This window comes from Gracilinanus agilis, chromosome 4 (assembly GCF_016433145.1).
Source record: "Gracilinanus agilis isolate LMUSP501 chromosome 4, AgileGrace, whole genome shotgun sequence".
Taxonomy (NCBI): domain Eukaryota; kingdom Metazoa; phylum Chordata; class Mammalia; order Didelphimorphia; family Didelphidae; genus Gracilinanus; species Gracilinanus agilis.
This window is the reverse complement of record NC_058133.1, coordinates 418311902-418339103: the sequence shown is the minus strand read 5'-3', so window position 1 is coordinate 418339103 and position 27202 is coordinate 418311902. Positions and strand designations below refer to the sequence as shown.

General features: G+C 34.3%; 1 protein-coding gene across 1 annotated transcript in view; it reads right to left on the bottom strand.

Moving 5' to 3' along the window:
* Nucleotides 1-27202, bottom strand: part of TIAM2 (TIAM Rac1 associated GEF 2) — a 153816-nt gene that overhangs the window by 71032 nt on the left and 55582 nt on the right. Inside the window, exons 8-11 of the mRNA XM_044675470.1 lie at nucleotides 25599-25703; nucleotides 19928-20006; nucleotides 16321-16413; nucleotides 15589-15849 (exon numbers count right to left, since the gene is read on the bottom strand). Of these exons, the coding sequence (XP_044531405.1) occupies nucleotides 15589-15849; nucleotides 16321-16413; nucleotides 19928-20006; nucleotides 25599-25703 (538 nt within the window). The remainder of the gene's footprint in view (nucleotides 1-15588; nucleotides 15850-16320; nucleotides 16414-19927; nucleotides 20007-25598; nucleotides 25704-27202) is intronic.

The following is a 27202-nucleotide window of genomic DNA, read 5'->3' as shown; positions in this document are numbered from 1 at the left end:
TATATATATATATATATATATATATATATATATATATATATATATATATATATATATATATATATATATATATATTCCTATCTCTTTTTATGATACTCATCATTTTTAACAACATAGTAACATTCCACTAAGGCCATGTAACTCTTGTTTAGTTCCTCCCCAATTAATGGCATCTACTTTGTTTCTAATACCTTGCTACTAAAAATTAAAAAAAAAAAAAGATACAGCTAACATTTGTACCTACATTAGAATCTACCAAGTACTTCATTTATATTCTCTCCTAGATCCTCACAACTACCTGGAGGGAAAATATTACTTTTTTAACAGACGGAAATAAGTCTTAGAGCAGTGGCTTACCTAGAGTGACAAAATTAATAAATGTTCAGAAGCAGAATTTGAACTCTGCTCTTCCCTAACTCCAAGAACAGCCTTCTATCCTCTACAATCTGATGCCTTTGAAAAAAGACCAAAGAGATAGGCCCTGGAACTGGTACTTTTACACTATGGTTTTGGTAATATTTTGCTATATTGTTTATGCTAACCAGGGACAGTCCAAATATTAAGAATAGACTATTTAACAATGACCAATATGAAAGTGCCTTGCGCATGATAGAAAAAGAAGAAAAGAATAGACTATTTAGAAACACACACTTTCTAGTCACTGAAAGTTATGTGGCCAAATTATCACTATTGATATAAAGAAAATTTTAAAAATTTCTGATAGAAAATTTACTAACAAAGGACATTAAACATATGTATTGTATATGTACAGATGTGAATATAACACATACACACAAAACTATACAGACTACAGAGAAACAATAATAATTTAGGTTTTTAAGGGACCTCAAAGAATTATACCAGGCTATTAAAAGAATTCTAAAAGGAAATATTAGCAGTACAGATTTAGTTCATCAGAAGGAAGGAAAAAGGAAGAAAACTTTTAAATGCCTTCCTGAAGGAAATTCTATTTTCTGGTATAATGTGAGCTTGAAAACTTGTTTGCCATCCTGGAATTTATAATCTAGAAAGAGAATACTTCTTTTTTTGGCTCTCAAAAAATATGGACTATTGTGAGCTGTGTGAACTGGAAGGCAGAATTGAATCATGCCCAGGAGTTTTTAGAAGCACACAACATATTCTATAAAATGATAGGGTGAGAGAAAAAAATGGGAACTATATGAGCTGAGTAGGTATGGGGTAGACTGTGTCCCTGGACTTGCCTAGGACTTAATAAAATGAGCTGAAATTAAGCAGTGGGCATAGGAATGGAAGTTAAATAGAAAAACTGAAAGGAGAACTCAGTTGAGCCTGAGAAGAAAGAGAAGTGGGTCATCAGGTCAACAAAGGGGGCTTCCCAGATTGGAGCACTTATATAAATGCTTGTTTCTTACTGAGAGAAATTTATATATAAATATATATATATATATATATGCATATATATACATATGTTAGTTTAAGTTTATTTATTTAATTAAATCATTGATTAAGGATATTTTCCCATGATTCATGTTATTTCCCTTCCTTCCTCACACCCCCTCCTATAGCCAATGCACAATTCCACTGGGTTTTATATGTGTCATTGATCAAGACTTATTTCCATATTATTGATATTTGCATTAGGGTGATCATTTAAGACATTCCCCAATCATATCCCCATCCACCCATGTAATCAAGCAGTTGTTTTTCTTCTGCGTTTCTGCTCCCACAGTTCTTTCTCTGGATGTGGATAGCTTTCTTTCTCATAGGTCCCTCAGAAATGTCTTGTATCATTGCACTGCTGCTAGTTGAGAAGTCCATTACATTTGATTGTGCCACAGCATATCTGTCTTTGTATATAAGGTTCTCCTGTATATAAAGTGCTCCTTTCACTCTGCATCAATTCCTGGAGGTCCTTCCAATTCACATGGAATTCCTCAACTTCATTATTCCTTTTAGCACAATAGTATTCCATTGCCAACAAATACCACGATTTGTTTAGCCATTCCCCAATTGAAGGGCATCCTCTCGTTTTCCTAATTTTTGCCACCACAAAAAGCATGGCTAAAAATATTTTTGTACAAGTGTTTTTTCTTATTATCTCTCTGGGTTATAAACTAAGCAGTAGTATGGCCGGATCAAAGGGAAGGCAGTCTTTTAAAGTCCTTTGGGCATAGTTCCAAATTGCTTTCCAGAATGGTTAGATCAATTTACAACTCCACCAGCAATGCATTAATGTCCCAATTTTGCCACATCCCCTCCAACATTTATTACTTTGCTATCATGTCAACCAATCTGCTAGGTATGAAGTGGCACCTCAGAGTTATTTTGATTTGCATTTCTCTAATTATAAGAGATTTAGAACACTTTTTCATGTGCTTATTGATAGTTTTGATTTCTTTATCTGAAAATTGCCTATCCTTGTCCCTTGCTCATTTATCAATTGGAGAGTGGCTTGATTTTTTGTATAATTGATTTAACTCCTTATATATTTGAGTAATTAGACCTTTGTCAGAAGTTTTTATTATAAAGATTTTTTTCTTTTTAAAGGGTTTCCTTTTCCCACCAACTTTCCCTTCTCATGTCTTTCCAGAAACAGACACTATAATATGCTGTTCTTCATTTCTTTAATTTAAGCTTTTCCTGATACTGATTTTGCTACAAATATAAAGTAGCTAAGACTAAATTGGAAATATACAACATTTAAATTAAGGAAAAGAAACTAAACTCCTATCTTAATGTTATATATTTTCCTAACTGGGGGCTCTGAAACTATAGTGATTGTTTAATAACTTTTACCTAATATAAACTAAAACTAAACCTAAAGTAAACTCTATAAAGTAGTAAAAGCAGAGACCTGAGGGTCATCATATTATTCATAGGCTAATAGTGAGTTAATTTTTGTCATTGAATATGGCTAGTTTATACACACAAATACTAAATCCCTCAACCCCTGATAGGGAGGAGATAGATGAGGCAGAAAGTATTACATGATAGCCAGTCAGTTCCACACTCTACAGAGACACCCACCAGTGTTGCAATAAACAAAACAATTAGGTGGCAAAACAGGCCTTTATATTAGAAGCAAGAATTGTTATAGACAGAATTTTTCTTCAGCTATATGTTAGACTAGCTGGCCTCTAAGGTCCTTATCAACTCTGGATGCTGTAATTTTGAGAGCTCTGGGTGGAAGGAGAAATCTATCAATAGGAAAATGCCTGAGAAAATAAGCAAGTGGTCTTTCTAAAAGCAGGGTAGGTGAGTCAATATGCAGATCCTATTCCTGGTTCTGCTGCTGACTAAGTGACCTTCTCTGAGTGACTTGTCATTTAGTGACTCTGTACCTCAGTTTACCCTGCTGTGAAGCTAAAATGATAATAACATGCCTCTGCTCCAGCAGGGTGATGTAGGGATTAATTAATGTTTTTAAAGTTCCCTATGATCTTTAGGTTGTAGACAACCTACCATTATTAAGAAGTCTTAACTCACACCTGCTACAAACTAGAAAAGTTCTGAGTTTATTGGGAGATAATTTCTTTTTAACTTTAGAAAAGTTTTCTTTCATTAACTTCATTTTTAGTTTCCAAGTAAAGTGAAAGCACATCCCATCATATTACTATTAGACCTTAGAAATAATAGAACATTCCCAAATTATTTCTAGAAAAGTGATTATTGACCTGTCCCTCTTCCCACACCTATTTTCTATATCAATAATTAATAGCTAACATTTATATAGCACTTACTATGTGCAAAGTGCTTTAGAATTATGAACTCATTTGACCCTCACAAGAATTCTGGGAGGGAGGTACTATTATTACCTTCATTTTGCAGATGAGAAAACTGAGGCAGACAGAGGTTAAGTGACATGCCCAAAGCCACACAGCTAGTAAGTGTCTGAGGCTGAATTTGAACTCAGGTCTTTTCTATTTTAAGCCTGGTTTTCTATTCGGTGTACCACCTGGCTGCCTGAAAAAATAGAAATCATTTAAAGGACCTACTATATGCCAGATACTGTTCTAAGTATTTGAGATACACAAAGCCAAAAGTGAAAGAAATGGTTCCTATCCTCAAGGAGTTTATATGCTCTGAAAATATCCATTCTGTAAGCAAGTCTTGTTGCTTCTACCTCTATAATATTGCTTGTATCTTTCCACTTTTCTGTATTCATACTGCCAAGAACTTATAAACCCTTAATACAATTCACTTCAGTTATCTTAACTGTCTAATAGGACTTCCAGTATATGCACAACCTTCTATCACTTCTATGCTAATATATATGCATAGATTTGCTCCTATCTACTAGGGATTCAAGGCTCCTACAAATTGGCACCACTTTCTCTCTCTTGAATTTTATCACATACTTTTCTCCTCCATAAGCTCTATGCTCCACATCCCAGTCTTGACTCCACATCTTTGCCTACCCTGTGCCCTGTTGCTGAAACATCCAACCTTCCTCTCTCTTGACTGACTGATTTCCGACTCCTCTTTTAAAGTCCATCTCCAATGCCTGCCACCTTCTGCAAGAAGCCCTTTCTGATTCCTCACAATGATGATGACTTAGTGTCCTTATTACACATATCACTTATCTCCACACTTCTCCAATGCATTTATCATATTTCATTACTTGAAGGAGGCATCACCTTCTCAATGTGGGCAATCCCTCCATTCTTCTATGCCCAAGTTGTTGTTGTTCTTATTCCGTCATTAAGTCCTGTTTAATTCTTCACGACCCTGCAGACCACAATGTCCTTGGGGTTTTCTTAGTAAAGATACTGGAATGGTTTGCCATTTCCTTCTCCAGTAGATTAAGGCAAACAGGGTTAAGTGACTTGATTTGCCCAGGGTCAGACTATCAATGAGTATCTGACTCTAGATTAGAACTCAAGACTTTCTGACTTCAGGCCCACAGCTCATTCCACTGTCATACCCAGTTGCCTCCTATGACCAAGAAGAAAGATTTAATGAGATGCTGGGACTGAAAAATCCATTGCCCTAAAGTTCACTTGGTAATGAGCTTGTTGAAACAGAAGTTAACCTAATCTTCAGGCAACCAAAAGAGAGTCTGTTACTTGGCCCGTATTCAAAACCCCTTTAGTTCAGGAAGACTTGCTAGAGCCTGAGAACAACTGGCAAAGTTGGCCACATTGTGATAAGGTATCAGGGTAATACTTTTGTGGAAGATATATTATGCAATGACATTATATATTACTGTACATGTGCTTATTATCTCTATTTGTAAGCACCAGTACAGGAAGAAAAAGTAATTTTGTAGACAGGATTTCTGCTTGAATGTAGGTTTGGACCTCTGAGGAATCTTCCAGCTCAGGATCTTTTCAGTAGCTTTAACTCCCTCTGAAGAGACTAGCTACAAAAAGTCAAAGGGAAACAAGCAAGACCAAAGGGAAGGCATAATGGGACAATTTACAAATTGGAGCTAACTCTATGTAGAAGTGGGGGCAAAAGAATTATTCAAGAATACTTTGGCTTTCATCAATTAAGAATATTTTAATTCATGACATACAGAGTTTTATCACCTTCACAACTGTATTGGGAAATGACAAATACATTTTCTTCATTTATCTTTCTTTGATTCTCTGCATTTCAGAAGCATCTTCTCAGGTTAAAAAAAAAATCAACCATGCAGAATCTCTTATGTTTCATATTATTAAATTTACTTTATACAACATGAATATAATAGATCACTTCATCTTCCTCAACCTTCATCATTAATAAAAGGAGGACGTTGAACTAAATGGTCTCTATGGTCCTTTCCTTCTCTAATATTCTAGGAATTCCTATATGGCTTTTAAATGTCAAAGGCTTTCTTCCTAAGAGAACAGTTTCCTGCCCAGAACTGTGAGGCTGGTAACAGCTTCCAGAATGACAAAGAAAAGGAACCTTGTTTCACTTCAAACAAACTATTTTTACATGTTAGAGTTCAAAATTAAGATTATATGCTGGTATCTCCTTTCTCACTTAAAAAAAGAATAAACAGTTCAGTTTTGCAAATCTAACCATGCAACTTCCCTACTCAATAAACTCCAATGTCTCCTTATTATCTCTTGGATAAAATTTTCTTTGAATGGCATTTATAGCCCTTTATAATTTGTCCCCTATCTACCCACCTCACCTTATTGAAAAATACTCTCCTCCATACACATTGTGGTCTGACGCAACTGGCTCCCCTATCTGCTACTTCATTTCCTGCCTCAGTTGCCTTCACACTGGCTATCCCCTATACATAGAATGACTCACTTATGACTAAAAATTCTGTTTCCTTCAAAGCTCAGCTCAAAAGTCACTTTCTACATGATGCATTCACTGATTCCCCCAGCTATTGGTCCCTTTCCCTAAAAATCACTTAACAATTACTTTCTACATACACACTACTCTTTTCCTCATTTACTATGTTTCTTCTTTTTAAAAAATCCTTATACTTCATGTCTAGAATCAAAATTAAGGCAAAAGTGAAGGTTATTTTATAATAAATCCATTTCAAGGGTCATAGTATAACCCAAAGTGTCTAGTGTACAGCCTTCTAGGGAGCCCAAATGGATATGTGGTGGGTAGAACACACATATCCTTTGGTCCCTGAGTTGATTACAATAGAAGAAAGAGAGAGAGGCCATTTACAGCAGTGGGATGCTACATACACAGTTGGACACAGCTACTCTTTGCATCTGGTTTCACTCATATATTTTTCCATGTTACAAGGGAGGTTTATTTATTTTCTTGAGGGAAGGGTATATGAGAATTGACTATGATATAAAGAACAAAAGGCATCAACAAAATTTGTAATGGAAAAATGTATAGAAATACAACTGTTATTTACAACAGCTAAAAGAAATTCCATCATCGAACTAACAAAAAACATGATAAAATCCTTGAGAAAAGTAAAGTAGATAAAAGACAGATTGTATGTTCCCCTTTTTAACAAATAAGAACCATATTAAATTACCTATAATTCTTCATGTTATTCAAGATGCTAGTAAGATTCAAAATAAAACAAAACAAGAGAGTGGTTAACTAATTCCTTTAATATGTTATTTGGCATGTGCAACTTTACAAAGGGGCCACATAAGAAAAAAAATCTTCTAGACTCAAAGTAATGAAACTATTACATGTGGAGCAAATCCAAGTGGGCTTTATATCTTATATTTCAAGACCAATCTAACATGCTCAAGTAATACCATAAGACCATTCCAATGAATTTAATCTTAATTCTAAATTACAACTAAATGTAAAGTTATTGAAATGATACATAGTAGTTGTTCTAAAACTGTAAATAAACCCCAGTGCAGGTTGAGCAAATAACCCATTATCTGATGAAAACAAAGCTTTGGCAGCTTTATTATATAAAGTATGGCAAGATGATGTAATGGGAAGGACATTGGCTTGTCCATCAGGACTTAGTTCTGAGTCCTGGCTCAGGCCAGGGATTAATGGTTTGATACTGGGCAAATTATTTAAATGTTCTAAGTTATAGTTTCTTAATATGAAAATGGGAGTGATTTTTGCTTTGTTCCTTTTATAGAGTTATGAGGATCAATACAAAGTGTATGTAGGTTCATAAACATAGTTGGACCACCTAGCCTGAATTCCTCATTTTATAAATAAGGAAATTGAAGTCCACAAGTCAAGTACCTTCTGAAGATCACACAGAAAAAGAGAGGACTTAAATGTAGTGCTTTCTACCCTAATATTCTGCTTGCCAATGTAAGTACAACGAAAGTACTTTGAAAAAAACCAAGTACAATTTCAAATATAAAGAATCATCATCATCATTCTTATAGAGGTAAAATACATAGCAATAATATTCCTCTATAATACTCAGGTTTCCAGAAAAATGAATGTATTCTAATACAGTTCTATTAAAGTTCTAACTTTCTTTCTACCCTACTCCCCAATTAAGAAGCCATGACTCCTCCCAACACTGTATTAAAAACTACCTGTGCTCTGAAAAGTACTTGGGTACAGTTATGGGAACATAAAGATTGTTACCAAAAAAACAAAAAACAAAACAAAAAAAAATCCAATACTTTCCAATTAGATCTGGAAAAAAATAATTTAAGTACCAAATATCTCGGAACACTGATATGATTTTTGCATCTAGGTAGAGAATATTGAATGTAAGCCAGGCAAACAGAGTAATGGCAAATCTATACAAAAACAGTCTGTTTTCCTAGGTAAATGCTCTTAGACGCGTCATATTCTTCCATGGAAGACAAAATGTCCTCCATTTCTCTGTCTCTCCTTCCCTTCTCCCCCCATGCTTGTCTGTCTGTCTGTCTGTCTGTCTGTCTGTCTGTCTCTCTCTCTTTCTCTCTCTCCTTCCCTTTCTCCCTCTCTACAAGTCATATCAGAACCAGCTCCATACTTATTTAGTTCATGAAAACTTGTAAAAGGGGGGCATATAATTCCAAGAGAAAATAATTCCAAAGAACAAATTTGCACTTGAGTGGGTTTGTGTAGCTAGAGACTTTCTATTTCTACTCAGTAGTACAAAAAGAAAGAAGTAAATATGGAAAAGGTGGTCAGTGAAAGAAAATACATGCCTACTTCTGAGTCTCTTAATAAGCTTCTCATCAGGTATAGTTTAGGCCTAGTTTATATTTACTGAGCTAGGAATATAGCACCCAGGGTAGTAACTAGATTGTTGGTATTTTTTCTTTTTTTTTCATGCATTGCCCCTACTAAATATATTTCCATATTTCAAAAGGTAATAGGAATTCCATTTCTACATGGTAAATAAGGCTACAGTCAATTCATTATTTATGTAATGACTATCATTCTGAAACTTTAATCCCAATGAGACCTAGAAATTGCTGAGGTTTTTCAGAAGAGGATATATTCTAGAAAAGGACTTTCAAATATAAATCACAAAGGCAATATTAACAGAAACTCAATATAGGCAGGTTTAGCCCTCAAGGATGGGTCTGTTGGCTCAAAATAATACTGGCCTCTTTAGGGAATGCCACTGCTAAAATTCATCCCAAGTTTAAAAAATCCTCACTCATATTTCCTATTAAGTGAAATACAGCATATGAACATTTCTTCTGTTTTCACAGTAGATAAATAAAACCAGATTTCAGCAACTTAACAGCAAGAATCAAATGGCCATACTTATCAGGAAACAAAACATTGAACATCAACCTTGTAGAAATTTTGTGAGAAACATTACATAGCTCTACAACACAATTCTCTAATAATACAAATGTTACAATCCAATTAAAGAGAAATTTATTAAAGACCAAAGATGTTCAAGGTATCATGCTAAAGCCTAGGGATGCAAAGTTGATAAAAAGTCTTGGACCTTAAGAAGCCCAAGTGGATTTTATAGAGTATTTGGGCTGGGAGGCAGTAAATGCTCAGAGAAGTATAATAGAAGGTAGGGTATGATGGGATAAAGGAGAGACCTAGACAAGAATCTTAGGGAAATAACACATCTAGAGGGGGAAGAACTGCAAAGACCTTTTAATCAAACTCTCCATGAGGGAAATGAGACAAAGGGAGGTTAAGGAGATGACCCATGGTAACCCAAGTAGTAAGTCAATGACAAGACCAACCTTTTTCACAAAAAGTAACAATTGATTTTAGGGGCATGTAGGTAGTACAATGAATTGAGTGCCATGCCTGGAGTAAGGAAGACTCTTATTCCTGAATTCAAATCTGGCTTCAGACAATTACTAGCTGTATGACCCTGAGCAAATCATTCAACCCTGTTTGCCTCAGTTTCCTCATTTGTATAATGATTTGGAGAAGAAAATGGCAAACCACTCTGGTATTTTCACCAAGAAAACTCCAAATGGAGTCACAAAGAATCAGACAAGCCCCAAACAACTGAACAATAGCAGCAAAGACTTGATTTAATTTTATAGGAAGCTATAACCTCTTGTGGTATCAATGCAAACTTGTTAGGAGAGAGGAAAGATCAACTTCAAAAGCTCAAAATAATGTACTCCCTCTCCTAGGCAAAGTATAAGGTGGATGAATTCTGTTAAGTTACACATACAAACACACACACACACACACACACACACACACACACACAGGAATTCCAAATGTCAGTAGAGTTGTCTTGCCCTTCCCCCAGGTATGAAGTAATTATGATTGCTTCATTTACAGCACCAGAAACTTGTAATGATGCTTCTGAGTCTGCAGAGGCATCTCAGGTAAATTACAGCCCACTCAAGTTTGGTCAAATAATGAAGTGGGCTGCATGAAGGTGGTGGTGGGTCAGGTCTAAAAAGGTCAATCAGGTGGAAAAAGTGATGAGTACAAAGTATTACTACAAGGTAATGGAAAAATTTCATAGCTAAACACAAAAATTGGCCTTCATCACATTATAGATATATCTTATATATTCCATATTTACAAAAGTCCTATATTAAGTCATCAAACAATAAACATTTATTAAATGCCTGCTCTAAGCCAGGCACAGTGAGACACAAAAAGAGGAAAAAATAGAACCTGCCTTCAAGGAGTTCACAATTCAATGAGGTAGAAGACATGCAAAAAAAAGTCATATATAAGGCACATAGAACACAATTAACATAGGGAAGACATTCAGAATTAAGAAGGGATGGGAAAAGCTTCCTCTAGAGCCTAGAATATGGGATTTTAGTTGGGACTTAAAGAAAGCTGGGAGGCAAAAATGAGGAAGGAGAGCATTCCAGGCATGTGGTGACTGCTAGAAAAAATGTCCATAACCCAGAGATGAAGTATTTGTTCATGTGAACCTGGAGGCTGCCCTGTGCCACTGTATAGAATAAGGACAACCAGTTAAGTTTGGGGAGAAGGGAAAGGTAGGAAAGGCCTAAATTCTACAGGACTTTTGAGGAAAAGGCAGTGTTGGAGGAGAGAAGGGGCACAAAGGAGACCTTTTGCAAAGATGAAATTCATAGGTCTCAGCAACAGAAATGATCTGGGGGGTGAGAGATAGTGAGGAGTCCAGGATGACTTAGGGTATAAGCTGGATGGACTAGAAATATGGTGCTGCCCTTTAAAGTAACAGATAAGTTTGAAAGGAAGAGGATTTGAGGGGGAAAGATAATGAGTTCCGTTTTAAACATGTAAAACTTAAAATGTTTCCTGGTCATCCAGATCAAAATGTCTGAAAGGCAGTTGTAGATGAGGTATTGGAGGTGATCAGAAAGGCTGGGACAGGATAGCTACATTTGAGAAGCAACAGCACAGAGATGGCAATTCTATCCATGGGACTTGATGAAATCAGATGAAGTCGTATATATAAAAAGGGGAGGAAAAAAGAGACCAGAACAGAGTCTTGTGTAACATCCATAATTAAAGGATATGATCTGGATGGAAATCCAGCAAAGGAGATTGAGGATTGGTCATATAAGAAGAACTATGAGAAAATGGCATCCTAAATATCAAGGAGAAGAGCATGATCAATAGTATCAAAGATGACAGAGGTTAAGGGTGTTAAAGATTTGGAGAAGGCCACTGAAATCTTTGGTAACTTTAGAGAGAATAATTTAAGTGGAAAATGGGGTAAGAAGCCAGATTATAGAGGAGTAAGGAAAGCCTGAGAGGAGACAAAGTGGAAATACTTATTGCATATGGACCTTTTCAGGAGTTTAGTCATAAAGGGCTTGGAGGATATAAGATGATAGCATGGATGGAAGGGTTTTTACTCAAGGATGAGAGAGACATGGGTGTATTTGTAGGCAGTAAGAAATGAGGCAGGAGAAAAGGGAGACTGAAAATAAGTTATAGAGTGGGAGTGACACAGGAAGCAATATGTTGAGATGGAATGGAATGTGACCATTTATGAAGGCACAGGGTTGGCCTTGGTAAAAGAATTAGGCCACTTTATCATGAGATAGGAGAGAAGAAGGAAATAGTGACAAAAAGTGTGAAGAAGAGGGAGGTTACAGTTTTTTGCTACATGTAGAAGAAAGGATAATCCATGAGTAAGACAGATATACATACATTCCCAAAAGTTCTAAGGTGGCTGAAAGCCCCAAGAGGAATTAATAAATATTTTATGAGATTGTCCTTGGCCCTCATATGAAATTTGCCATGTGCCCCAAACATCTAGTTCTTGACACTTCTTCTACCACACTCTATTCTCTGAGTTTCTACTTAAAAATAGACCTTTTGTGTGTTACTGTATAGACTACCTTATAGAAAGCCAGTTGCTTCATTTTTATTAACAGGCAAAGGTCATCCCAGTCATTCTTTTCTTCTTTTTGTACATCAGGCTGCCTTCTGGCAATGCTGAGGCAAAATAAGATTGAGGAAAAGCAGAGTCATACTTGCTAAGTATATTTTGAGTGGTGTGTGGAAAATTGCTCTTCAATTCTATTTAAACAAATCTTTTTTTTTTTTTCATAGACCTTATTTGACTTGTCAAGATGGAAAACTAAATGTTACCTAATTTGCTAGAAAAGTAAAAACAATTATCCCAAAAATATTGAGGTTGTTAATATAACTTAATATGTACTTATCACCTGATTAAAGTTTAATTTTGAGGTAAACAAGAAAATTCTCTTCACCTTCTCATCATCCTTCTATTCCTCCCTCGTCTTTTGCCTTGTCTTAAAAAAAAGCTACTGAATTCCTCCTTAAAAACACTAACCTTGGCTCAAATTCTCAGAAAAGTCAGAATTTCCACATTTATATAATATCTGAGCAAATGATTATTTCTCTCCTCCATAACCTCCAAAAAACATAACCAAAAGACAGATGATTGAGGAGGTGGAACAAGTATGGTGACAGAAAGGGGGCTAGTTAAACAGCAAAAAGTGTTGAGTTTGTTTGAAGCTTCTAATATTTTTCCTTTTTTTTATAAATGGAAATCAAGAATGAAGAATAAATCACTTTACCACTAGTTGGTGAAGATGTGGTAAAAAGAAAATTAGAAAGGAAATGAGCAATACAGTTCTTAACATGTATTATATAAACTAGCTGGAAAAAGCTAGTTTTGATTTTAAAAGATGCCCCACTTCAGACATATGTAGGATGAGGGACTGGATCTGGGATTTCATTGGCACAGGGCACACTTCTGAATAAGGAAAATCTCTTTACTAAAAAAGATTGTCATTTCCTCTGTAATTTATAACTTTAGAAGAGAGGTCCTTAACCTTTTTTTGGATCATGGACTCCTTTAGCACAACAACAATACTAAGAATTATGAAGGAAAACAGTTACATTGAAATGCACATAACAATATTTTAAAAGCCAACAAATTAACAGACTCAGGGTTAGAACTCCTACCTTAGGGGCAACTGTGTGGCTCAGTGGATTGAGAGCCAGGCCTAGAGACAGGAGGTCCTGGGTTCAAATTTGACCTCAGATACTTCCCAGCTGTGTGACCTTGGACAAATCATTTGACCCCCATTGCCTAGCCCTTACTACTCTTCTGCTTTAGAACCAATACATAGTAGTGATTCTAAGACAGAAGGTAAGAGTAAAAAACAAACAAAGAAACAAACAAAAAAGGAGCTCCTACCTTAGAGACTTGTGGAGCACTAAGAAATTGAGGGACCTTCTTAGGGTCCCATAGCCAGTATGTGTTAGAGATGGGACTTGAACCCAGGGCTTCCTGGCTTCAAGGCCAAAACTCCACTATATGCTACTGCATTTCATATAGACATTCATAGGATCAATTTAAGTCATACTAGATTTAATTAATTTGACACTAAGAGCTATCTGTGTACAAAACATTTTTGTCTATAGGCTGTGAGCAAACTACGAAACAACTATTTTATATATTTATATAAACTTATAATAGAGTCCTTATCCTTAGAAGCTCAAAATTGAATAGAGGAGGCAAGGCAAATACATAAATGACTATAGTTTAGGATTAAAAATGCAATAGAAAGAGAAGACAGATCTAAACAGAGGTTATAAAAGCTCAATGAAGCAGGAAAAAGGCAACGAGGCAGGGGAAAGGGAGAAAGGAGAATATTTAAAAAAATCCAAATTTCCAATTTTATGGGTTTGATTGAAATGGTCTGTGGATTAAAGTGATGCAGAAGTATTACAATAGAAAATGCTTGCTAGATGATCTTTAGAAACCCAAGTTATCTTTGCTAATTCAAGCCACTGAAGGTAAATCAATGATGAAATATTTGATACTCTCTCAGAGTAAGGCAAATTTTTACAAAGGGTAAACCATGCCAAATTTTGATTCTTTCTAAACCTGACAAAAAGTTCACCGAGCATTTCTCCTCAGTAGCAAGAGTATTACAGACTCTGTAGTGGTTTCTCATTATAAAAGAATATATAGAGATTTAAAACAGGTTGAAAATGTATCCCTCAAGAATAATCAATCCAGTGAATGGACACATACGTTTATTATACTGAGCACACCAGGTAATTCTGGCCCATAATATCAAACCAGCAAGCTGAATGATGGTCTTAATATAACTAAGTAATTAATTAGCTTCATAATAATTTTTGCTTTATGACACTCACTTTTATATGCCAATAGTCAATTTAATGGCATTTTAAATTGGAATAAGACCCCAAGAGAGAAAGAGAAAGCACCATGCTTCTTATTGAGTCACAAATCTTACAATCTGATTTTTTTAATTTCAGAAATGACCTAATAAACTTGCTTTACAATTAAATCAATCTTAACAACTTATTCTTTGTGATTATTTCTTCATTTTTAGAAATCATGCTGAGATTCTTATCAGAAAACATTTACCACTGTAATTAAGAATTAAAAATTATTTTGAGTGCATCTGTGATAATGATGCAGTCCTCCTAAAGAACTTGACTAGCCTCCTCCAGAGGAATAAAGGAGAAATAGCAGCTCATTTACGACATTCTGGGACCTAGTTTTCTTGAGAATCAAAACGTCAATGCATAGGTCAATTTTTCTCTATCTAAAACATCAGGCAAGTATTCTCAAGATTAACTTTATCTTGAGAATAGTCTTTATGTATAATTTTTCATAAAGTTATATAACTTGTGACCCCCACACATTAATTTTACAGGACATCACGAACCTGATATTTATGTAGACATTTGTCATGTCAAGAGGGCAGTTTTTGAATCACAATAAATGTCGAAACCAGGAAGAGCCTAGAGAAGTCACCTAACCTCTTCTCTAAACAAACTCACTAAAATTACAAGAAACAAAGAGATGTCATTCTGTATTGGTAGAAAGAGTTGCCTCACCCTGGAGTCCTATGCCTATGAAATCCCAAATTCAGTCCCTATTCCTATTTTCAAGAATTCAAAATATTCTTGAATGAGGCTTTTGCTTTCCTGTAATTGAATAGGAAGAGGGTAAACTTACAGTAAGACACTTAGCTAAGTGTATAAAACCTTTCAATTCTGGCTGCCTTCAATCTCTGAGCAATTCCAGTACTAAATATTATGAGTGGCTTTCAAAGATGTTACATATTAAAGAATGCAGTTTTTGTGCAAAATAATAATTTTCCATTTCCACAAAATTACCATAATTTCTGAAAGGCATGGGATTTTGCTGAAATTTACTTAGTTAGCATCTGTTTTCCTACTGATGCATGCAAAGAATGTTCTTTGAAAAAATTAGACAATCCAAGTTTCTTAGCAAAATTAGAGGCTAAAAGGATCCTATTGATCATTGAAGAAGAAAATACAAAACCTCACCATTAGCTGTGTTCTTTTTAAGATTATCCAAAAACTCTTCCAAAAGCTGTGATTGGTTAGGAGGAGGGAGCAGGTTTTTCTGGTCCCTGGAAAGGTCGCTGTCTGACCAGGAGGTGCCCAGGGTTCGCTTCGTATCTGGAGGATTGGTTTTCAGGGTGAGCCTCACACTTCTCTCAGAAAATAATGACTCCATCTGCCTAAGGTCAAGGTCAGAAATGACTTCCCCATTTATAGTCAAGATCTCATTGCCTGTTCTCAACCCTGGGAAGAAGAAAAAGTGAAGCATGGTAAGAAAAATGCAGATTTCCCAGAGAAATATCATCTGACTGAAAAAGGCTGTAAAACTATTCTATATATGTGGGTACTGCTTTGTTTCTAACATGCAAGAAAAATCAAGTTATATAGGACTTTTATCATGATAATATAGCTCTTTCTGCTCTCTAAAGGTAAGAATGAGAATTCTTCTTGGAAAATGGGGCTATTTTTGAAACTACCTAATCAATTACTCCTGTGTCCATTTGATGGTGAAGTCTTGGGAAGTAAACTATCCCTTCACTCGCACTGTCTATATATATAAAACACTACTAGCATTAATTAAACTATTGTTGACTTTCATCAAAGTCCCAGAAGTAGTTTTCTGGAAAAACTGCAAGAAGAAAATTCCATGAGCAAGCTTGTTCTTCAAAGACTCCAATTAAATAAGAACAATGACATTCTATATGTCATACGAACCTTCCCCATATGCCAGGCCATCAGGGAGAACATCACTTATAAATATTTGGCTGAGGTGCTGCTGTTCATCAACTTGAGCTGTAACTGCAAACCCTAGGATAAAAATAATAAAAGAACAACTTAAAAGGTTACTATATTGCTGAGCTTTTCCAATAAGAAGATACAGAATTTACTTCTGTGTCCTCATCGCAATTTAGGAATGGTAAACAGGGTCTAGTTACAGCCATAATGCAAGCATATATACTTAACAGACATGGGAAGGCAAGTACTTCACAATTCAATGTCTCAGAAAGGCAACTATATATGTGTGTGTGTGTGTGTGTGTGTGTGTGTGTGTGTGTGTATGAACACACACACATATATACATAATTATATATAACATTATATTTTAATCAAAAATAATTCATTCAAATCAATTATAACAATCAAATTAAAAATGTAAATAAAATTTTGGCATAAAATATGACTTTATGCCAAAATTTGGTTACATAAAAGGTAAACTTACATAAGGTGAAAATAATCTCTCCAAAATTAGAAAAAAAGACAAAATATAAAAAAGAACTTTGAAAATTAGATTTTCAACTACTATCTCAAACAGCTTTATTCATTATTAAGTAAGGGAAGGAAAAGTAATTAGCACAGCTAGGGGATATATAAACATCTATTATATAAACTCTAATAAAAATTAAAATGTCATTCTTTATCAGAATGTGTTTATCAATTAACATGCTTTTAAATGAGCATCTAAGGTATATGAATACTCTAGTTAGTATAGAAAATACCAAGAAAAAAAAAAAAACATGGCCCCTAACCTATAAAAACTTTTAGATAAACTTGATGACAGAGTGAAACACCCATATAATGATTAGAGAAAAACGCAAGAGATTTTGTAACTCTGTGCTAAATTGTAAACTAGGGAGAGAGAGGTAGGAGAAGCCAAACTCTTCCAATATTCCCCTCCAAACAACTTTAAAATAATGTGGGAAGTGGGAAAGCCAACAGAAGGTCAGGGTGAGACATTTTTTTTTTGACCTAAGAAATATGATGTCAGCAGGAGAAGTCTGTAACATGGTGGCTTGTCTTAGCTTCTGGAGCTCTTAGCCCAGAGACAATAAGGGGGTCAGACAACTAGTCAGAAAGAGATTACAAGGGACCCTTTGCTGGTAATGAGTACAGCTGGTTCTGCCTGGCAACTCTATTGCCCATATGCAGTTCTGGGGCACAGTTCCAGGGTGGAAAGGAATGCTAGTGGTCAGTCACAAAGGGGCAGGGCCCTTGATCATATTTCCAAAGCAAAAAGGAGTGTAAGTATTTGTGGTTGCAGTAGATCAGGGCCTTTTCCTGGGGAAAGACCAAAGGATAGACCAGGAGAGCAGAAAGCATACTTCTCCCAGGATCATACTATCTTGGAAGCACCCAAAATTTGCTGACACCCAGAACTATCTCTGAAAATAGCAGCACAAAAAAGGCTGATGCTTGGGATACTATCACCCCTCCTATCCCTAGATGATCAGTCCCCAACTTTAACATAAAATTCAAAGTAAAAAAAAAAAAATGGACTGGAAAAATGAGCAAACAACAACAAAAAAGGATCTGACCATAGAAGCTACTAAGGGGGCAGGGAAGATGAATTTCAGGAGAAGACAATACTATGCATGCTATATGAAATGATAAGCAAAATGATTTCAGAGAAAGCTGGAAAGGTCTACAGAAACTGATGCAGAGCAAAAATAAACAGAACTGGGAGAACATTACACATAGTAACAGCAATATTGGAAGATGATTATCTGTGAAAACTTGGTTACTATCAGCAATGCAATGATCTGGGACAATCCTGAAAGACTTATGATGGGGAATGCTATCCTCCTCCAGAGAAAGAAATGTGGGAGTCATCTTTCACATCAGTATCCTTATGGTTTTATTTGGGGTTTTTTGTTATGTATGAGTTTGCTTTTACAACAATGAACATTATGGAAATGTGTTTTGCATGACAATAAAAATACAATTTAATTTTTAAAAAAGACAATAATGTGGAAAACAGCTACAAAAAAAAAACTCAAAGAAAAATGCTAATTGGTTGGTACTAAATCCAAAAAAGAATTCCTAGAAAAATTAAAGAGCTAAAAGTGGTAGAGAGAAAAAAAATCACCAAAAATAATGAAAATGATACAATAAAATTCTGAAAAGAAAGCTAAAAGCGGTAGAGGAAAAAATGGCAAAAGATTTGTAAGTGATGCAATAAAATTCTAATGAAAGAATTAAAGTTTGGTAAAAGAGGCACAAAAATCCACTGAGAACACCTTAAAAAGCAAAATTAACCTAACTGGAAAGGTAATGCAAAAATTCACTAGAGAAAAAAAAAACAACTTTAAAAAATAGAACCTAAAAAATGGAAAAAGAGGTATAAAAATCTCACTGAATAAATAATTCAATAAAAATTAGAATTATGCAAGAGGAAGCTAATGACTCCATGAGACATCATAAACAAAAATCAAAAGAATGAAAAAAAAAAAAAGGAAGAAAATGAGAAATATCTCACTGAGAAAACAACTAGCCTGCAAAATAGATTAAGGAGAAATAATCAAGAATATTGGACTAACTGAAAGCCATGATCGAAAAAAGAGCTAAGATACCATATTTCAAGAAATTATAAAGGAAACTCCCCTTGATGTCTAATATCCAGAAGTTAAAATATAAACTGAAAGAATCACTAATCACTTCCTAAAAGAGATCCCAAAATTTAAAAAAAAGGAAGAAATCAAGTGCTTTATAAACTTTATTTTGTTTTTGTTTTCACTTTTGTAATAGGGTAATCTTTTAAAAACAAAATCCCAAATCATATACCCATATAAACAAGTGATAAATTATGTTTTCTTCTTGATTTCTACTCCCACAGTTCTTTCTCTAAATGCAGATAGCATCTTTCTCCCAAGTCCCTAAGAATTGTCCTTGATTATTGCATTGCTTTTAGTGAAGTTGATTAGATAAGGTCATCCCAGAATGTTTCAATTACTATGTATAATGTTCTCCTGATTGTGCTTATTTCACTCCACATCAGTTCTTGTAGGTCTTTCCATTTCTTATAGAAATCAAGCAGTTCATTGTTCTTCTTTATAAACTTTAACAGCATTACATACTGGACAATGCTGGTGTCAGTTTGGATGCTAGCCATATTAGATGTTCTACCCTCAGTTTCCTACATCTTATTTCTTATACTTTATGAGAGCCATTACATCTCTGTCCTCATTATAGCACTAAAGAACTAGAGGATGAGACAGGGAAAGAATAAATGACCTGTTCACAGACACAGAACTCCAAGGACAGGGTGAATGATGGAACACAACTACTTATACTTTCACATCTCTGAATTATAACTACTAAAAAAAAAAAACTAAAAAAGATATTGAAAAATAAAACAATTGTACTTAGTTTTTCCACCAATATTTTGGTTTTAATGTCCTCACTGAAAAAGTTGGGATACTTGTAAGCATTCATATTGATATTTGGAGTATTTCCAAGAATGAATAAAAATTATTATTTTTTAAAATGGAGAGAAAGAGCAGGAAAGGTAGTAAGAATCTGTAGGCAGAACTTTCATCATACTTACCAAAATCAGTTATATTCCCAGTCTTAGTAAGAAGTACATGATAAATACTTAGAGGGAAGATTTCTATTTCATCATAAACCTACACAAACACAAAACAAGACATTCATGAATACTCAAAACAGAAGATTTAATATGCAAATCTCTTAGAGAAAAACTGTGATAAAACCTTTCCATTAAGAAATAAGAAAACTGCATGCAAACTAAGCTCCTTAATTTAAAAAGCATATCTCAGGAATTTGCACTTTCCCACAGAAACAATCAATTAATATAATTAAACAGAATGACAACAGTGAGACAGCATACCAAAATTTGTGGGATTCAAATAAAAGCAATACATAGTCAATGTATATTTCTAAATGTTGTCATCAATAAAAGAGAGAAAGAGAAAATCAGTGAATTAGGAATCCAACTAAAAACTAGAAAAAGAACCAATTAAAAGTCCCCAACTAAATACAAATAAATGGAAATCTTGAAAATCAAAGGATAGATGATAAAAATTGAAAGTAAAACAATAAACAAACATTGAGTTAATAAATAAAAGTAAAGGCTGGTTTTAAGGGGGTTTTTATGCCTAGCCCTTACCACTCTTCTGCCTTTGAACCAATTGATTCTAAGGCAAAAGGTAAGGCTTTCTTAAATTAAATCCCACCCACAAAAGCAAAGGAATAAATGGAGCTTTTCTTAAAATGATAAATAGTATTCCATCTAAAACCAAGAGCAAGCATTATCTAAAAAGGGACAGGCTGGTAGCCTTTCCAATAATATGAAGAGTGAAGCAAGGATGTCCATTATCATCATTATTATTCAACACTATACTAGAAATGCTAGTTAGAGTAGTAAGAAAAAAAGAATTTGAAGTAATAAGAATAGGCAAAAAGGAAAAAAACTATCACTGTTGTATATATAGATAACCCTAGAAACAGCTAAAATCTAACTGAAACAATGAAAAACTTTAGCAAAATTAAAGAACATAAAATAAATCCACATAAATCATTGACAATTCCATATATATTACCAATAAAACCTAGCAGCAAAAGAAAGAAAAATTTCATTTTAAATAAATGTAGACATTTAAAATCGATATCAGATTGCTTATTGTCTCAGGGAAGATGGAGAGGTAGGAAGAAATAAGGCAAGAGTAAAAAGAAGGGAGAGAATAAGGAACTCAAAAAATTCTAATGAATGTTAAAAATTGTTTTTATATTTAATTGTGGAAAAAATAAAATATAAAATTAAACTCATCAAAAAAATAAAGTAACATAACTATAGCTAGCAGAAAATATTTGGCTGTCTATCTATCAAAATATACACACAAAGGAACTATATGAACACATTTAAAAACAGTTTTCACTTAAATAAAACCAGATGCAAACAAATGGAGAAATATTAATAGCTCATGGATAGGCCAAGCCAACTTAATAAAAATGTCAATCACACCACCTAAATTAAGGTACTTATCTTCTGCCATACCAATCAAACCAACAAAAATTATGTTATAGAGATAGAAAAAAATATGTTGTTTTTAGCCCTTTCATATTGCTCTTCAGATTGATTGAATCAGTTCACAACTCCTCCAATAATGCATTAGTGTCTCAATTTTCCTATATCCCCTCAAATTTTTATCATTTTCCCTTTTTGTCAGAATAGCCAATCTGGCAGATGTGGGGTGGCAATTGAGAATTGTTTTAATTTGCATTTCTATAATTAATAGTGATTTTGGACATTTTTTCCCCATGAGCATATAAAGTTTTAATTACTTTGAAAACTGCCTATTCATAGCCTTTGACCATTTATCAATTGAAGAATGACATTTATTAGAGGGACTTGTAAAAATATTTTGCACCATTACAATTGCTGTGTATTACTCTCCAGCCTATTTACCTGTTTAGTTTATGACCACAACCTCCCTCAATTAACTATCTTTTTGGTCAGCCCTCAATTCCTTTCTCTTATTCTCTTCCCCCCCTCCTACTTTCCTACAGGACAATATAAGCTTTCTATACTTAATTGATTGTGTAATTTCTTCCCTCATAGGGCTAACTCTGATGAAAGTAAGGTTCAAATAATCCCCTCCCCACACCCTCCATCTTCCCCTCACCTTTCATACCTCTTTTATATGCAATAATTTACTCCACTCTTTTTTCCTTTCCCTTCCTCCCAATGAATTCCTCTTTCTCATGCCTTAATTTTATTTTTTATATCATCTCAACATATTCGTACACTTGCCCTCTATGTATACTCCTAACTGCCCTAACAATTATAGTTTTTAGGAGATATAAGAATCATCTCTCCATGTAGGTATGTAAACAGTTTAACCTTATTTGTTTTCTCTTTCCTATGCTCCTCTTGAGTCTTGTACTTGAGAGTCAAATTTTCCATTCAGCCTCTGGTCATTTCACCAGTAATGCCTGAAAGTCCTCCATTTCATTGAATATCCATTTTTCCCCCTGAAGTATTATTATGGGCAAGTGATTCTTGCTTGAAGTCCTAGCTCATAGCTATGCCCTCTGGAATATCATATTCTAGGCCCTCAAATCCTTTAATGTAGAAGCTGCTAAGTTTTGTGTTGTCCTGACTGTAGCTCCATGATATTTGAATTGTTACTTTTTGGCTACTTGCAATATTTCTTCTTGGTCTGGGAGTTCTGGAATTTGTCTATAATATTCCTAGGAGTTATCCTTTTGGAATCTCTTATAGGAAGTGATTAAGAGACTCTTTCAATTTCTATTTTTCCCTCTGGTTCTAGAATATCAGGGCAGTTTTTTACTTGATAATTTCTTGAAAGATGATGTGTAGACTCTTTTTTTATGATGATGGCTTTTTGGGTAGTTCAATAATTCATAGATTATCTTTCCTGGATTTTCCAGGCAACTTGTTTTTCCAGTGAAATATTTTACATTGTCTTCTATTGTTGCATTCTTTTGATTTTGATTGTTTCTTGATGTCAGCTTCTACTTGCCCAATTCTAATGTTTAAGGCATGATTTTCTTGAGTGAGCTTTTTAATCTCCCTTTCAATTTAGGCAATTCTACTCTTAGAAAGAGTTCTTTTACTCAGAGAATTTTTGTTCCTCTTTTTCTATAATAGCCAACTGTGCCTTTTAAGAAATTCTTCTGTTTAGGGCATCTTTGCATAGCTTTTTCTTTTAGGCCAGTTCTGCTTTTTAAGAAGTTCTTTTCAATAGATTTTTTTATATCTTTTACCAATTGGCCTATCTTGTTTTCTAAGGTATTTATTTTTTCAGTATTTTTGTGACACCTTTTTCATGATTTTCCTGTATCACTCTCATTTCTTTTCCCAATTTTTCTTCTACCTCTCCTATTTGATTTTTAAAATCCTTTCTGAGCTCCTCCATTGAGAGCAATACATAGTTTTCTTCAAGGTTTTGGATGCAGTGGTATTAACTTTATTCTCTTGAGTTTATGTTTTGGTTTTCCCCCATCACCAAAATAACTTTCTAGAATGAGTTTCTTTTTTTGTTGTTTGCTTGTTTTCCAGCTTTTTTTCCTTCTTAATTTAAAATAAACTGTTAAAGTTGGACTATGGTGAAGAGAGCATTGTTCCAAACTTCAGGTTCTTTGTGTGGTTGCCTTCAGAGCTGGCACTGGAGATCTATCTGCTTTCACTTCTTCCAAGATTATGTGATGTAAGGAAAGGTATGTTTAATACCTTCCTCACCTGTTCTTGTCATGAGTAACCACAAAGACTCTTTCCTCCCTTGAAACTATAACTAGGTTCCTGTGCTCCTCTGTGGCTACAAGTGCTAGTGTGCACTAGTGTTCGTCCTCTCTTTAAGAATGCCTACCAGAATTACTGCCTGGATATGCATATGGGCAGAGCAACAAGAATCTTGCACCCAGAAACAGCAAAGGGACCTCTACAATCTCACTCTGAATTGTGTAACACACCTTACCATATGAGGCTAAAAGTTCTACAAACCTTTGCTGCTGAGTTTCCTTTGTCCAAGGCACATTGCCAGTGGGTACTGCCTAGGTGCTCTGTGTTTCACTTCCACCCAGGCATACTAGATCTTTTGTGCCTGCCTTCTGACTTGTTTTGCTTGAAAAATTATTTCACCCTGTGTTTTTGTGGGCTATGCTGCTCCAAAATTCATTTTGGGGTGTTATATCATGGTTTTTTTGTAGGGCAATTTGGTAGAGATCAGGTTGATCTGTTTACTTTCTCTCACATCTTGGCTCTGCTGCTCTTAATTGGTAGTTTTCAGAAGAAGAAATCAAAGTTATCGATAATCTATAAAATTGCTTCAAATAATTATTAATCAGAGAAATACAAATTAAAATAATTCTGCAGTACCATTTCACACCTATCAGATTGGCTAATTTGACAGAAAAAGGAAAATGGTCAAATGTTAGAGGAGATATGTAAAAATAGTGACACTAATACACTGCTGGTGGAGTTAACTAGTCCAACCATTCCTAAAGAACAATTTTGAACTATGCCCAAAAAGTTATAAAAGCATGCATACCCTTTGACCCAACAATATTACTACTAGATCTAAAGAACTATATGTACAAAAATATTTATAGCTGCTTTTTTTATAGTAGCAAAGAACTGGAAACTAAAGGGGATGTCCATTGACTGGAGAATGGTTGAATAAGTTGTGATATATGATTCTGATGAGATACTGTACTACAAGAGATGGTAAAAGGTGCACTGTAAGAAACAATGAGCAAATATTTTAATAGCATGAAAGAAACTACATGAGAAAATGAAGAGTAAAATGGATAGAACCAAGAGAACATTATATACAGCTACAGATTTAATTTAATATACAGAAGAATAGCTTGTAAATGTTAACCTCCAGAGAAATGGAAACATGAAAGACATAATCTATACATACATAACTGTTTGCCAGATGATGCTTTCTATTGTATGGAGAGGGGAGGGGGGCTGAAGTACATGGAAATAAATTCTACTAATAAAAAAAAATAATTAGGAATTATACTTTAAAAGAAATGACAAAGGGTTTGGACTCCACCATACATAAACTAATGAAAAGTGAAGTAATCAGAACTATTGCATTATAATGATGATCAATTGTGAATGACTTATATAGCTATGCTGATCAAGACAATTCCAAAGGACACATGATGAAAAATGTTATCTACATACAGAGACCAATGAATCCTGATTATAGATTGAATCATATTTTTTTTTCATTTTCTTTATTTTTCTTGCTTTTTATTTGGCAAAATGGCTAATACAGAAATGTTTTGCATGACTTCACATGCATTTTGGGTATCATATTGCTTGCCTTCTCAAGGAGTCAAGGAGGGAGTAGAGGAAGAGAGATCATTTGGAATTCAAAATTTAAAAAAAACACTAATGTTAAAAAATAAAGAAAACAATATAAAAAAAGAATGAGCATTTTTCATATAGGATGTTAATTGTGTTACAATTTTAGGACAAAGTTTATAGGCAATATTATAACTAAGATCATAAATTTAGAGCTGAAAGGAACCTTCAAAGCCATCCAGTCTAAGGCCATCATTACAAAGATAAGGAAACTGAAACTCTCAAAGCTTCACTGATTTGTTCATGGTCACATGACTAACAAATATCAGAGGAGGGATATGAACCAGCACCTCCGGAATTCAAGCCCACTATTCTTGCCCCCGTGCCATTTCAAGAAGGCTTTTCTTTAACTTGCCTGTTCTTGCATGTATTCATAAAGAGCTGGAATGGAATACTCCAAGTTTTCATCAACCAATCTTCTAAGTTGTAGGCCATAGTAGCTGGGGTCTAGTTGCTTCATCTATAGAAAAGTGAGAAAGGTGTTTATATATTTAAAAATCCATCATTGTTCAAAGTTAAGTCCTTTACAAAAATGTTGTCTAACACAAAGTTTCTAAAAGTATTGGCTATGAAGTTATAAGTTTTCATATAAAAATTCAATTTCAATGTGTAATGAAGAAAAATGAAAATAATTCATTTTTGTACAAGATAAAGTCAGTCCCCAGATAGTATGTGAATAACTAAAGTCAAGAAGTACAAATCCAAGAGCACTAAGTAGTGTGTCTGAATGTGTGTGTGTGTGTGTGTGTGTGTGTGTGTGTATGTATATATATACATATATATATATATATATATATATATATATATATATATATATATAGTCTTTCTATATTGTCGGTCTTTACATATATCTACTGATTAAACTGGAAAAGCTTCTAAAATGTTTATTTTTAAATATACCATACCATACCATCGAATTCAAAGATATTAAAAAGTTCCTATGGGCAAGAAATAAATTACACAATAAGGTCTACTTTATAGAATGCAAACAAATAAGCTACATTTTTTCCAACCTTTTCCCCAGTATATATAAGCATCAAGGTCAGGTTATGGTTGACAAACAGCAAATCTTAAGAGTTCTGGATAGAATTTTTCACCTCTTCTAACTATCTTAGATAATAACTCCATTAAGTTGTTAATAGCTTATATAAAGAAGTGCAGAATAGGTAGTTGGATTAGATGGTGACAAACATTACACATATGAAATGAAAAGTTGAAAGAATTTATACTAAAGATATATGTGTGCATATTTATGAATACATATTCATATAAATGATATACTTTAGACCCTTATATCATAGCTTATTACTTCAGACCAATGGGACAAAAATAACCCAAATTTTCTACATTTACAGATAAAAATATAGACCAGTTGTGAGGATCATGCATGCCTTCTCACTTTCATATACATCTATTTGTAAGAACTCAACTGCTTCTGCAAATGAGACTATTTAAGCTCTAGAATGCCACCTGGTGGTTTTCAAACTGATCTAATAACACCCTTTTTCAAATTGTTCCTCAGGAGTTAGTATAATATTCATTTCCAAACATCATTGCTTTTCTTTTCAAAAACTCTAAAGGGGCAAGAACAACAAAAAATAACTCTTTTACCTTAGAGAAGTTTACCAAAGACTTGGTAGTTTCTTAGTCCACAGAAATTTGGTATGGCTTATATAGCTCTTTAAGACAAAATTATATTATTTAAAAATTTATTTTAATGGAATGCCAATCATGTTCTAATAATTTAAGGTAGAGTATGATTTGTGATATCAAATGTACAGAAAATCAGCTGTCTTTACATATTACCCAAAGTTTTTCTCTAACCCTCCTTGCAACTAAGACCAAGTTTAGAAGCTACTCTTTTTACACAGGTAGCCCAGCCTGGAAAAGGAAGGAGGAGCTCCTTTGGAATATTTCCATCACTAGTCAGCCTCATTAAGTAGATAGAATTGGGTGTGA